Here is a 14,306-nt window from a genome sequence, read left to right on the forward strand (position 1 = left end):
TTTATTACGCGGGAAGGCGGGATAAATTATATTTTATTGAGGTTTTGTGTTTTTCTGTTATTTTCTGGAAAGTTGCCAATTTTATTTTAATATTTTGTTTTTGTAGAAAATTTATTTGAAATTTGTGTTTTTATTTCTCATTTTAATTTACCTTCTTTGCACTATACATTAACTTGCTAGTCATCGACTGCCAATAGACCGTGACCAGTTGCGGTCGATGGCGCCGCCTCTACCGCTGGCATTTGTCTGTAGTAACTTTTCCTGTTTAGCACACTTAGTAACGTGCGCAACGGTCGGTCGGTCGGTCGGTCTGACTATCTTGGCTACATTCTCCTCTTAAATATATACATATTTAAATACATACAAACGGCAAAATCTGCAGTAAATACACACATACATACGTTCTGATTTTCGTAGTTTCGACAGGTTCCGGTACTTTCGTGTGCAATTTCATATGAGCGTTGTTGTATTTTACACCAGTTCAGCTAAATTGCTTACACAAAGCAGTGAAGACATTTTGGCGCTTTGTTCGATAGCAACTAAAATTTGGACAGCACCGTGACAGACAGTTTTCCACGACTACGTACGAGTACCTTCATTGCATGTGAATAATAGGAAATATGGTACAAATTGTTATATGCTTATCGATAATACAAACACTCATATCTGCGTCTGCTTATTCACATTTTGGCTTTATTATAATTCATATTTACATACATACACACATATTTCTCTATGCACTTAATAGCGGAAACGCTAACTCTGAGGTAGCTAATTTAAATTTGTTTTTTAATTTTTCAATTTTACTATATAATTATATTCCTAATTAATACTATACAGAGCTGATTAAAATTATATTCTCATTATTTTTTCAATTTTAATTTTTTTATTTTATTACTTAAAATAACTTTTTCATTAATTTTTCATTATTACTTTTATTCGAGTTCTCTGACGCATCATCTGGTTTATGAGCCAATTACATTTACGCTTTGTACTTCAAATACATTTTTTTCAAAGCTTAAAAAGGAAATACCAAAGATAAGTTATCGCAAGTATAATTCATTTTATCATCACTCATGATACCGTTAAAACTTGAAGTGAAATACAAGAAACAAAGAAAGGAATGCACTCAAATTAGTGTCATTTAGTATACATATTTATAAAATAAAAATAATAAAAAAAAATATGTACATATGTACACTTGTATAATCACATGTTTGTTATCGGAATAGCATTGCAAAATTGTGTACTGAACCTTAAATACCTGTGTTTACGGATTTTTGATTTTGTTTTGATTAATATAGTACACCGTCGTCACCCTATTAAAATTTCTTATCAGAATTGTTACATTGACTTTTGTCCTTTTTAACAATTACATATACTTACGTTTATATGTAAAGGGTGTTTTTAGACGATAGATTTTTATGCATTTAACTTTCTCTAATATATTTAAATATCTTTTTTATAATTTGTAATTTTATTTTTCCCTTTTATTTTCCCTTTTCTGGCGTGCTATTAATGACCACAAAAGCTCACTCCCGTGACTTGTTTTCCATGAAAAGTCAAAAAGTTGTCGCTCTATGCCGATACATCAGCAGCATTGAATCACTTCGGCTAGAACTCCATACTAAGCGCTCCATATCACAAATTCCATATCTTATAGCTGAAGAAAGCGCTGAAAAACAAAGCGCCGCGTACGAGTAGTATGAATCATCTAGCTTTAGAAGCCAACATTCGTGAAATTGTTGCTTATATACGGCATCAACTTTTGAGCAAGGCCATGTTAAGTGATCCAAGTATTTAGGACATTGTGATTGATTCTGAAAATTGGTTTATTTGTAGGCTTGAATTTCTTACTATACTGAACAAATTTAGAAGCCAATTTTATAATTTTTAGATTTATTCAATGTTGAAAATTTTAGTGTAAGGTTTTTCAAAGTGAAATATCTGCGGTTTTTTGACATTTTTATATTTTTGTTTAAATTTTTTAAGATAACATATACTTAAACAATTTTTTTTCTGCTTTTATAAGTTTGAATTTCTTTGAATAACTTTGCGATTTATGCAATGATGAAAATTTTGGTATAGAGTTTTTTCAAGTAAAATATCTGCGGTTTTCTTTGACATTTTTCTATTTTTTTTAATTTTATGTTTTAGGATAAAATATATTTAAAATAATTGTTTCAAGTTTTTTTATTTGTAAGCTTGAGCATCTTATTATGTATACTGATTTTTTTTTAATTTTTATAATTTTGAGATTTATTAAATTTTGAAATCTTTGATATAGACGTTTCTTTATTAATATAGTTTTTTTCAACAGTTTTATAATTTTTACATATAACTTTTTTTGGATAAAAAAACACATAAAAAAAGTTTTTATTTATTGTTGATAATTTTTAAGAAAGGTTTTCGAATTAAAAAAAAAAAGTACTTTGTTCAAAGTTTTAGAGGCAAAAAAAATTTGTTTTGGTCGAAAGTTTTTGAGACAAAACAAAAATTTTGTTTGTTGAAAATTTTCGGCTTAAAAAAATATTATTTTTTGTTAAAAGTTTCTGAAATAAAATTTTTTTTATATTTTGTTGAAAATGTTTGAGACACAATTTTTTATTTATTTTTTGTTGAAAATTTTTGAAAAAAAGAAATTTTTTAACTTTTGAATAAACAAACTACAAGTTCTCAGAGTTTTCTCTTATTTTTGTCGTTAATAGCTGAGACTATGCGCAATAATCCCTGAAAGTTTCATAGTAGGATTCCCATAACTTTTCGAGCTATATTCAAATACGCTTACAAATGTACGTAGCGACATTTCGTTTGACTTTCGAACGGATGTAATATAGGAGCGCTTCGGTAAGGCAGTATTTTGATCTGAATTTTGGTATGACAAAGTGCAAGTTCTGAGTGACTCATAAGTCGCGTTGATTTTTAATTTTTTTTTTGTCTGGCGGCCTTGTGCATTTTCGACTCATACACAAATTTCAAGCATTTGTTACATGGAAAAAATGCATAATACCCGACAAAAAAGTTTGTCAAAAATGAACGTGAATTTTGAGCTACTTTAATATATTAAGCCAAATAAAAAAAGCTGGCAAGTCTCGCTGCTTCATTGCTCTTATGAGCATTAATGTTCCAATCATAGTGACCTTCAAAAAAGCATAACCGCTATCGTGATTTCACAACACCCTTTATCAGCAAATATTAAAGACTATCAACCAATTTACCTATACATACCTATCTATGCCTGTCCATGCTTATCTCTTATAGCAAAACATTTAATTTATTAGAACTTATGGTTTAACAACTTGATAAGTTCTATTTAATAATACAAATAAACGTACGTTTGTGGAAACACCTGCATATATGTACATATGTATCATATGAGTAATTCAAGCCACTGTCAAATGCATAATTAAAATATATTATAAAAAATATAATACAATGAAAACTTAAAACGAATTAGGCAGACAAGCTGAATATTTTTAGGCTGACTACTTTGTGGTACTTCAGAGAGAAGGCTTTCATATCGCATAAAAAGGCGTAAACCACAAATTTGTAAGGAAAGGGGGATGGTTTTTAATAAACAACAGAGCTTTAAAAAATTTTTAGAATAGCAAGAAAAAATAGGTAATAGGTTCAAGTGATAAAAATTTATCACAAATTTATAATTAATTTTTAAAGAGGTCTAGGAAGCTTGATTTAAAGCCATAAATTTTTCATAAAAAAACAACTCTTTAAGTATCCGAATACTCATTTTTGGATAAATAATAATATTTATGGTTACATTTGTTTTGCTTTTTGAAAAACCAGTAAATTTTATGATTTTATGGAATTTCATTTTATATGCATTATGCTTGCATTCCGCAAGGGTTGGTGTGCGACTACCATTCGGTAGGTCCTGTATTCGAAAACCTCGGCAGGCAATGCCAAGCCCCTGAGAGTATATTTGCCATGAAAAGGCTCTTCATAAAAACCATCTGCCTTTCGGAGGCGGCATAAAATTGCAGTGTTACGAGCAAATGTTACTAAATATTATTATTTTTTAAAATGTAACTGCTTAGAAACTTTCTAGGTGTTCGCACAAATATATTTGGGCAAAGGTATTAATTTTTCCGAATTGCTAAGGTTATGAATATTAATACAAATAGCTAAGAAAACGATATTGGTAGCTTTCGCTGTGGTATTTTATTCCTTTTTCCGGACTCGTTACGTTACGTCGGAAGAAATGTCATCATCTTAACAGGTCGAAAAAACTTAAATGTAATCATAATCATAATAGGTAAAAGAATATACAAGGTGGCGCAAAATTAATCATCCAGTTTGGTTTTAATTACTTATTCAATTACTGGCTTCTCAAAAAATTTGTTTTTCTTGGGCACACATTTTCATAAAAACTCGACCACACCATTTTTGTCTTTTTGCATTTTAGTAGACCTTGAAATGTTCATAAATTCTCGACTCAAAGTCCTCATCTCGTTTCATTAAACAGGTAATTGTTTTATTTTTCTGATGCGTAGGCATACATATACACCTACATTAAAGCATTTTAGAGTTGAAAATAAAAGAACAAAGGGTTTTATAAACCATTTCATGTTTAAATATATGAATGTAGAAAACCGGAGAGATTTATTACTTATCTAATTATTTTTGTAAATTGAGCAGGAAGTAATAAAGCTATGAAATATTTTGCTGAGCCCTTTTGATGATTTTTGACACGCCTAAATATCTAGAAAGTCTTAGAATAAGTGCATAGGTACGACTAGAGTTATTTATAAAATATTAAAAATATCTCACCCCTTTGATCTCTGTATTTTAGTTGCCGCATAAGCGGGCGTTACAAATCAAATATTACATCAGTTCTAATTTGGTATGAATTAGGCAGTAAAATATTTTAATATCTAACGTTAAAAATATGCCAAGCGACAATTTATCAGCAGAGCGGAAACAATAAATGCCAAACAAAGAGAAATAAAAGTGAAATGACAAATGCCAAATGAATTATTTGAGGTAAAAAGACGCATATATTTGAATGTGCCTAAGCCAGCAAAGTGTAGGGTTATTCATAATTTAAATCGAGCGCGTTGTATAAACAAAATATAGCTCATACGTTTGGGAAAAATCTGCAAATTGACTTCAGTCATATATTTACCTTTTTTGAATAGTTCCATCTACTGCGTCAAATAACTCTAGTATTAGGACTTAATGAAGGGGTTTGTCTCATATTTAGTTTTATTATTTTTTTAATCAAAATATAGTTCATTCTGCTACAAAAATCATCTAAATCCAAGCATCAAATTTGTCCAATTTACAAAAAAAAATTTTGATTCTATTTAAAATATGAAACTTATTAATTGGAATTTCTAGTAAAATTTCAAATTTGCTGTTCTATCGCCCATTGAATTTTGGTTTTATAAAGTGCAAGTTTCAAGTAGCTTAAATATATGTTGTAAAATAATGTGGAGTATTCGTTATATGAAGAAAATTCACATAATCGCCATGAAATATAAAATGATCGCCAGCACAAGAATAAACAAAAAATTGTCAAAAATCAACGTGATTTTTGAGCCACTTAAAACTTGCACTTTATTATATCAAAATTTAGTGAGCTATAAAACTGCATATTAGAAATCCTGATGAAAAGGTTTGAAATTTCGAGGAAAGTATGTTGATTTTTTTAAGTTTTCACATAGTTTGAAACTTCGATTTATTTATAATTTCTGGTAGAATAATCTATGTGTTCATAAAACTAATTATTAATGTTAAGCAAAAAACAAAAAAATTGTCAAAGAAGTCAATAAGTCGTTGTGTTATATTTTTGGAATGGAGTATAGTTTTTAAAAATAAAAAAAATCGGCGCATTTTTTAAATTTTTCTGCAATAAATCAGCGCGGTGAGATTTATCCGATTTAAATCAAATATTTGCTGTCCATTTCGAAAACAAATCAATGTTGAAAGTAATTTCAGAATTGCAGAAGTCCTCGTCCCAACTTTGTCCTGCTAATTTACACAAGCCTCTCTTGTGGCTTATTTTCTAGAATAAATAAGAAACGAATGGCAAAAATACTTAAATCTATGAAACTGATTCAAAAATAAAATTTCTTTTAGCTCAAGAGATTTTTGATGGGACTCACTGTATGATCTTCCACCACACAATAGTCGTCTAAAACTGATCTATATTTCCGCTCTTTGTTAGTTGTAGAAAATAACTGAGAATAACACTTAAGTTAAACTGCTCACAGGTCTATTTCTAGCCCATTTTCTCTGGTGCAAGCCTTAATATTCCCTCACGAATATAACCATTTTAACCTTTTTTTGGAAGCAGTGTCTTTTGTAACAGGAATGGGCATGTTGTATAAGATTGATATAAATAAGTAATAAAGTATGTTTGAAAACTAAAAAAAAATAATTAGTTCTAATTTTTACAAGCAAAATTTTTATTTTATGAACAAAATAAAACACTATTGAATTCAAAATATCAGGTCAGTCCATAAGTTCGTGCGTATTTTACCCATAATTTCACTTTTGTACGATTTTTGCATACAAAAAATTATTCGCGGAATATAACGGAATTTTTTATATTTTCCTTGATATTTGTGTATTCAACAAGTGATTTTAATCGCGGATAGAAGCACGTGTTGTTAAAAAATAAAATGGTCGTCCTGAAGTCTTTAACTCCGACGCCTTGCTCGAACTCGTGGAAGCTGAGAGTGAATGTGTGTTCTCAGCTGATGCAACGGCTTGAAAATGAAAGTTTTTTGAACCGTATCGTTACTGTGATTAAAAATGAGTATTTTCCAATAACCCTGTTCGTAAACGCAAATGGTTAGATATAGATGAAACACCAGAACCGACCCCTAGAGATGTCCTTCACGCCAAGAAGATTCTCCTGTCTATTTGGTGGGATATGGCCGGTATTGTTTATTACGAACTTCTGGAACCAAACCAGACGATAGCTGCTGATTATTATTCCCATCACCTATCAAACCTGAATGAGACACTTAACAAAAATCGACCGTCTTTAGTGAATAGACGCAAAGTTTTGTTTCACCATGACAACGAGAGACCTCATAACGCAAGGCAAATATTAGCCAAGCTGAACGAGCTGGGATGGGAGCTAATGCCGCATTCACCATACTCTCCGGATATTGCACCTTGTGATTATCACCTTTTCCGTGGACTTCAATCCCATATGAGTAACAAGAACTACTCCTCAAAAGAAGCTATAAAAAGGGATATCAAAGCGTATTTTGGCTCCAAGGACAAACAATTTTTTTAACAGGGAATTAAAAATTAGCCTAAACATTGGGAAGACATTGAAAATAATGAAGGAAAATATATTATTGATTAATAAATACTTTAAACATCTTTTTTATTAATTTTAAAATCACCTTTGAAAAGCGCACGAACTTATGGACTGACCTGATATATTAGGAAAAATCTTCGGAAAATATTTAAGGATTGATTCATCATGACAGCAAACAAATCGTCGCTTGTGATCGCTTGCCTAGATCCGCTGCACCTTCCAAAATTACTAAATTCTGCTTGCACAAATTAAAGAAAATTGGGCAGTAAAAGTTTGTTTCGACCGCAGAGTAGAAAGATAGGCGAAAGAAAAGAAAAGCATTGGCGGGGTGTGTTAAGGGGGCGTCAAGCACGATTGCACAAGAATTCGCTGACACAAATAAAATCGTTGAAGCGTTTTTTGACAAAATTTTAATGGTGCAACTTGGCCTTAAGGGGTTATACGCAGTTATGAAGCAAATAAAAGACGGGTTGTCAAGGATTTATCCTGAAGAAACTTCAGAATATTTTAATTTGAAAATTTTTGGCGGTTATAAAAGCATCCTTCAAGAACGTTACAAAATTTTTTATTTATGAAAATGTTGATTATAGAGCGCGCTGCAGGCGATTTCTGGAACCTCCTTTAAAAAAAGACGATTTACGGTGTACATCGTAATTCAGGATTGGATTATCTGAAATCAAAAAACCAAACAAATGTTGTTAATGTATTAGATTATCTAGTAATTAATCGTTCGGCTAATCAAAATAGTGAATTTTCACAAAATGGCAGCTTTTAAAAGAAATGATTTCGATTTTTACGTTCAAATTTGGCCGTAAATTGATTATAAAATGGAAAATAAGTATCAGACTTACAAAAGGAACGATTAATTACTAGAAAATGTATCTTTAAAGATTGAGTTAAAACGGTTGACCGATCAAACAAGCCGTTTTCGAGATATCGTGTACACCGACTTGAAAAATGCCGTTTTGAAAAAACACGTTTAAAGTTTCAATACCTATCTTAAAACGTGCCGAGGCATCTCTACATGTTTAGGTATAACTCCGAAAGTATTGCTTAGATCTACTTCAAATTTCGTGCGTATACTTTTGAATATATGTACATTACAAATAACTGCGTATAACCCCTTAAACATTTTATCTGCGATCTGCATTAGACATAAGGCTAGATCACCTGCTCTAGGTGATTTATTAAGTCACTGATTATACGATTACATAAATATGTATGTGAATTCATACTACTAGTTTAGATTTATTTCTGAATATCTATAAACATACATATATACATATATATTACCACTTCAATCGCTAATGAGCGTTTTTTCCATTCTCTTTCCATTACAGAGGAGCAAGAACGTGTGCAGAAGAAGACATTCACTAATTGGATTAATTCGTACCTCTCGAAGGTAAGACGATAAAAAACTCATGTAGACGACTTGTCTCAGTTTTATTAAAAAAAAGTTTGTTTTTAAGCGCTGTAATATGTGCACACTTGTATGTTTACTTTTTTGTGCTAATGTCAATGCATAAGTAATTTGAGTAGCTTTATTTGTTTTTAATTACATGCATTGTACTTTGTCGTTACCTTGAATTTATTGTTGTTGGTGCAATATCAGGGCATTAAACAGCATACTTTTGTAGATACTTTGCATATTCAGTGGAGTTAAAGAATGTGTAGACAATTTCAAAGCATTTTATTGTGTAGAAGTTTGCAGAGTTTGGATTACATTACTAATTTTATAGATATCAGTTGACGAAAGAAATATTCTTACGAGGCAATATCGCCTACTATAAGTATTAATCACATGGAATAAAATATCAAGAGGAAGGAATTCGATTCAATCGTCACTCCTATAAATAACTTATTCACAATGGTAAATATATCCAAATTTCTGACTGGTATTTGCTATATTCTGCGAGAATTTTCTACTCCACTCGAATGCATACCAATGTCCAGTACGTTGCAGTATTTCTCAAGCCAAAATAAACGCTCCAACTTAAGCAGCTGAGTTCGCATTTGACCTAAGTGCTATTATAGCCTAGACACTCGGCGGCGTTAATCGGGATTACCGGCGCAGTTAATTCTGATTAAAATTGAAGTGTGGCAGACAGTTGTTACGCGGACTAGTGAATAGCTGAGTTGCTTATTGGATAGTTTTATCAGTAAAATTTGGATCGCAGGCAACAAATTCGAATATTAGCTACCCTGATAGTAAGAAATAATTATTTATTTAAAAAAAATCTTGAATTTCAATTTCGCAATTTGTTCCGAAATATCGAAACAATTATTGATTTATCTTAAAAAAATATTAAAAAAAATTATAAATATGTTAAAAAGAAATTAATACAATATATTTTTTAAGAAATTAATATATATTAATTAACCACCTCGTGGTGGTTAGTTCTATTCTGAGTTAGACGTTTCTAGATGTGCAGAATCTTCCAAACATTTCCCATGTTAATTGAAAAAAATATATTAATTTCTTTTTAACATATTTATAATTTTTTTAAATATTTTTTTAAGATAAACCAATAAATGTTTCGATATTTCAGAACAAATTGCGAAATTGAAATTCAAGGTTTTTTTTAAATAAATAATTATTTCTTACTGTGTTTTTAAAACTGACAAAAAAATGTTCCCAAATATTTTTACAAATAAAATTAAAAAGTTTTCCCTAAAAAAATGGTTTTTACAAATACATACATATATTTTTTTCGAAAAAATAAAAAAAAAATTAAAAATATTTTTTTTCTAAAAACTTCAATTCTAAATTTTTTCTTTTCATTACAATTCTTGTTTTAAATACAATACATTTTTTTCCAAAAATTGTAAAAAAATTAAAAAACAAATTTGTAATATTTTTAAATACATAAATAAAAAAAAAAATTTTTAATATATATTTTCCTAAAAAATTAAATTTTTTTGTTTCAATATTAAAAAGAACTGAAGATATTTCGAAAAAACTCTATATAAAATGTATTATTATCTCATAATTATTATTTTTTTAATTTTATTTTTTTATATATTTTTTGAATACAAAAAAGAACCGAAGATATGTATTTTTATCTCAAAATTATGGCATGGAATCACTCTGTTGTTCAATGAGATTAATCTATTCTATTTACCTAAATGAACTTTTCATTTCCACTAAAGTAAAAAATAATAATAAGTAACTAAAACAATGCAATTTGAAGAACTTAATGTTTCTTTCCGATTCTCGAAATTGAAAAAGTCGAATTATATGGGTAAATAGTTTAACGAATCTCCGAACCCATTAGAATTGTGAAATGACAAATTGCAGATTTTTCAATCCGATAATATTTTTTTGTCTGGTAATTTGTGTAGTTGCTCTTTTACAGGGTTAAGGTCAAAACAAAATTTTTTTTTTCAAATATTTAGTGAATTTTTTAATTTCTTTATCTCAGTTAAAAATGGTTTTACTAAAAAAAAACTATTTGAAACTGTAAGTCTCTAGTTTTTAGCTCTTAGGTAGGTAGGTGAAATGGTTGAAGAGCCAGTCAGGCACTCCTCAAGTAGCACTGAAGCGCCGTTTTGATACTATTATGAGACCTCCAACAGGCAGATATCTTACAGCCAGCTAAAGCTGTTGATATAATGGTATAATGGAGATGATTGATGGGATTTAGGTTGGCGCACTGCGCAAGGCTGTCGAAGAAAGGAGCACGCAGTGATCTTAATCGTCTAGCTGCCAAAACCGAATATTCACAGAGAAAGTGCTTAACAGTCTGCTTCTCTGAAAGGTCCCCATAGCTTCAGCAATGAGGGTTAAATGGTAATCCTAGTTTTGAGTTCTTTTACCGAGCAACAAATATCATGCAATTAGAAGTAGCGTGAAAAAGTTTAGATTTTTTTGCATCCTTTTTTGGGCTCACATATTTACACAAATTTTTCCCGTCTAAACTTTTCAAAGGACCGACAAACTTGTTTATCCAGTTACAAATTTTTTTATATCCCTCGAAACGATCGGGCTTTGAATCGAAAAACAGTTTGTTTTTTCTCGACCATCCTTATCTCATCAACGAATGATCGCATGCAAACAACAGTTCATCGTTCGAGACTCCATTGCATTTTATTATTTCAAATTAAATTTTTGATGAACAGGACTTAGTCCTATAATAAAGAAGAAAAAGAAGAAAGTCATTCTCGCCCCTCACACTTTGAAATCGAAATGAAAAAAAATTTAAATCACGGATTGTAAAGCATCGCCATTCCAGTCACAGTTCAAAAGAGAGAATGGTCGATATCTCTTCAACCTTTTTGAATTTGGCTTGCTTTTTTCTAAAAACTAATTTTGAAAAATATTTCCACCCGAGCACATTTTGGGTTTTGTGTATGAATTCACATGAATTCATCATAAATAAAAAATGACTATCAGTAAGAAATTAAAAAGTGCACATATTGTTTTCTTGTATAAACATACAATATTCATATTTTCAAAATAAGAAAAAAAATATCCAATGCACACTCGCACAGTAATTGCATGCTGTTTGAAGAAATACAAATTTTCGTAAATGGAAAACATTTAGTTTCACTCTGAGTCAGCAAAGGTTTCTTTAATTTATTTATAAATTGAAAATTCAATGGAAATTTGTCTGACGGCAGCGATGACTATGCGCCAAATATTACTTTCCCCCACCTAAAAAAGGAAAAAATAAAGAAAGTAAAAGCAAATTAAAAATATGAAATTACACTTTTAATGCTAATAAAAATTTTTGTACAGTATAAGAATAGAACAAAATCGAACAAATGGGCAAATAAACCAATAAACAGCCATGTGGAAGGCATTTTGCCAATAGAACCGTTTGCAATGCGAGCAATTGGACATGCGAAAAGGCTGAGTGAAAATTTTGAAAGTGCATTGTACTTACGTGCTACTTACACATGAATATTCATGTGTATTTGTATTTGTATATAGAGAAATGTTCTCATGAAAATAAGAGAAAAAAAACAACGCAATAATGGCCAAAAGCAGAGTCATGTATTTATTCTAGAGAATGACCACAAATTCGTAATATTTTCGTTGCTCTCGTGTCTGCTCCGGACACGTTGAAGGCTGTGGCTGCGTCTGTGGCTCTGTTGCGGCTGCGGCTGCATGCCTTGATGACTACAAAAAAATAAAACGAAGTAAAATGCAATATTGTCTGCAGAGACAATGCAGCTGGCGGTTTTGTAAGGCTTTCGAGGTGAAACATAGCAATAAGGAAATGTAAGAATGCGCGAAAATGTTCCATGTACAAAGCCAAAAGTAAACAAAGCGAAAAGTTTGAAGCTTCGCAAATACACACTGAAGTACTCTTGGCCTAAAGACTACGTGGACCAGTCTAAAATTAGCTCATAGTTGCAAGAAATCGTACACACTCTAGGGAATAGCTGCTTCCAAATGGATGCAAGTACGAGTATAAATTTACATTTCTCTTGAGTGAAACAAATCAAAGTGCTATTTAAAACGTTACACAAATGTACATATGTGTGTACAGTATGTCTAGGGAAAGTGTGACCGGCAAAATTCAATTCAAATGGTAATGTCTCTATATATACTTGTACACCTCAAAAGGTCCGAAAATGTCACTTATATCTGCAGCAAAATATTTGAAGAAGTCAAAGATGATCATAGATAAATGGGTGCTTACACCCTTTTAGGGTGTTTGGGCGAGTTCTTCCTCCTGTTTGTGGTATGCGTCTTGATGTTGTTCCACAAATGGAGGGACCTATTTTTTATGAGGAGCTTTTTCATGGCAGAAATACACTTGGAGGTTTTCCATTGCCTGCCGAGGGGTGACCACTTCATTTTGGTGTTTATCTCCGAATTCCGCATGGTAGTGGTAATTTCTACGGGGGCTGCATTGGTACACAGAAATTAAGAACATCGACAAAAAAAATACCTTTCGAAGATCGGAAGATCATTGAAGCTGTTTTAAAGAAAATGTATGCAAAAACACGATTCGAAAATGTCTACGTGCAGAAGACCTCAAATTCTAGAGCACAGTGAAAAAATCGCTGTTCTCATTATCACACATTAAAGAAAGACCTGCATGGGCTAAAGCAAATTCATAACGGAATTGGGCATACGTTATATTTACTACTGAAACTTCCTTTTGGGTGAATAGTTAGTTGCATACGTCGGGCCTGGTGCACTGCTGATAATCGATAACGCCAATGAACTGTTAAAAGCATCCAATTAAGGTTCATGTTCGGGGCAGCTATTCCGGCAAAGGATTTGGCCGTTTAATTGTGTTCACTGAAATTTTGAATACAGTTTTGAACGGGTGACCTAAAAATCAGAATAAATGTTGGTTTAGGATCGGATCTCCTTCTCCCGCCGAGCCAGATTTCGATCTGTTAATAGTATTGTAATTGCTCCAGCTAGTACTGGTAATGATAAAATAAATAATAAAAATAAAATTTACTAAAAAGCATTATTACCGCCACCTGAGAAGATGTTTGGAAGAACTTACACTAGTTTACACCAAAAATTGTCCTCGACCAAAAAGCGGTTTTTAAATTAATTTGAGGTTGCTGAAACCAAACATGAATTTTATTTTTTTTTCAAAGAACGGTTTCCGAGATATTCCCAAAAAACCTGTTTTTTTGGACAATAGTGCAGCTCTGTTAAAAGTAAAAAAAGGCATTTTTGACGTTTTTTACTAAATTATCAAAGTTTATTAACTTTTTTCTGGAACAACAAATTTTTGTATATCGACATAAGATAGGTTTTCTGAAAGACAATTTTGTCACCTACATTTTAAGCTTAAGTTTGTCTGAATCGACGAAAAATTGTAGAAGCAGGATAACAAATATGGACAGCCAAACAGTTATCAAGGCAAATTCGGCTGATTTTGAGCCAATTTCAATTCCACAACTTTCGCAGAAGCTAACACAAAGTATGACTATGAAGATGTGAAGCCATTATAGCTAGTGGTGGTGACTGGTCCATACAATGCAGTTTGTTAGAATTGAATTGGTGAAAAAGTTTCTAAATTATGGCGGTCAC

At 31.1% G+C, this 14,306-nt stretch overlaps 1 protein-coding gene across 15 annotated transcripts in view; it reads left to right on the forward strand.

Moving 5' to 3' along the window:
* Positions 1-14,306, forward strand: part of LOC128865064 (muscle-specific protein 300 kDa) — a 286,723-nt gene that overhangs the window by 83,848 nt on the left and 188,569 nt on the right. For all 15 annotated transcript variants that reach the window (XM_054104992.1, XM_054104990.1, XM_054104996.1 and 12 more), the window contains one exon: positions 8,638-8,699. In XM_054104992.1, the coding sequence (XP_053960967.1) occupies positions 8,638-8,699 (62 nt within the window). The remainder of the gene's footprint in view (positions 1-8,637; positions 8,700-14,306) is intronic.

This window comes from Anastrepha ludens, chromosome 5 (assembly GCF_028408465.1).
Source record: "Anastrepha ludens isolate Willacy chromosome 5, idAnaLude1.1, whole genome shotgun sequence".
Lineage (NCBI taxonomy): Eukaryota > Metazoa > Arthropoda > Insecta > Diptera > Tephritidae > Anastrepha > Anastrepha ludens.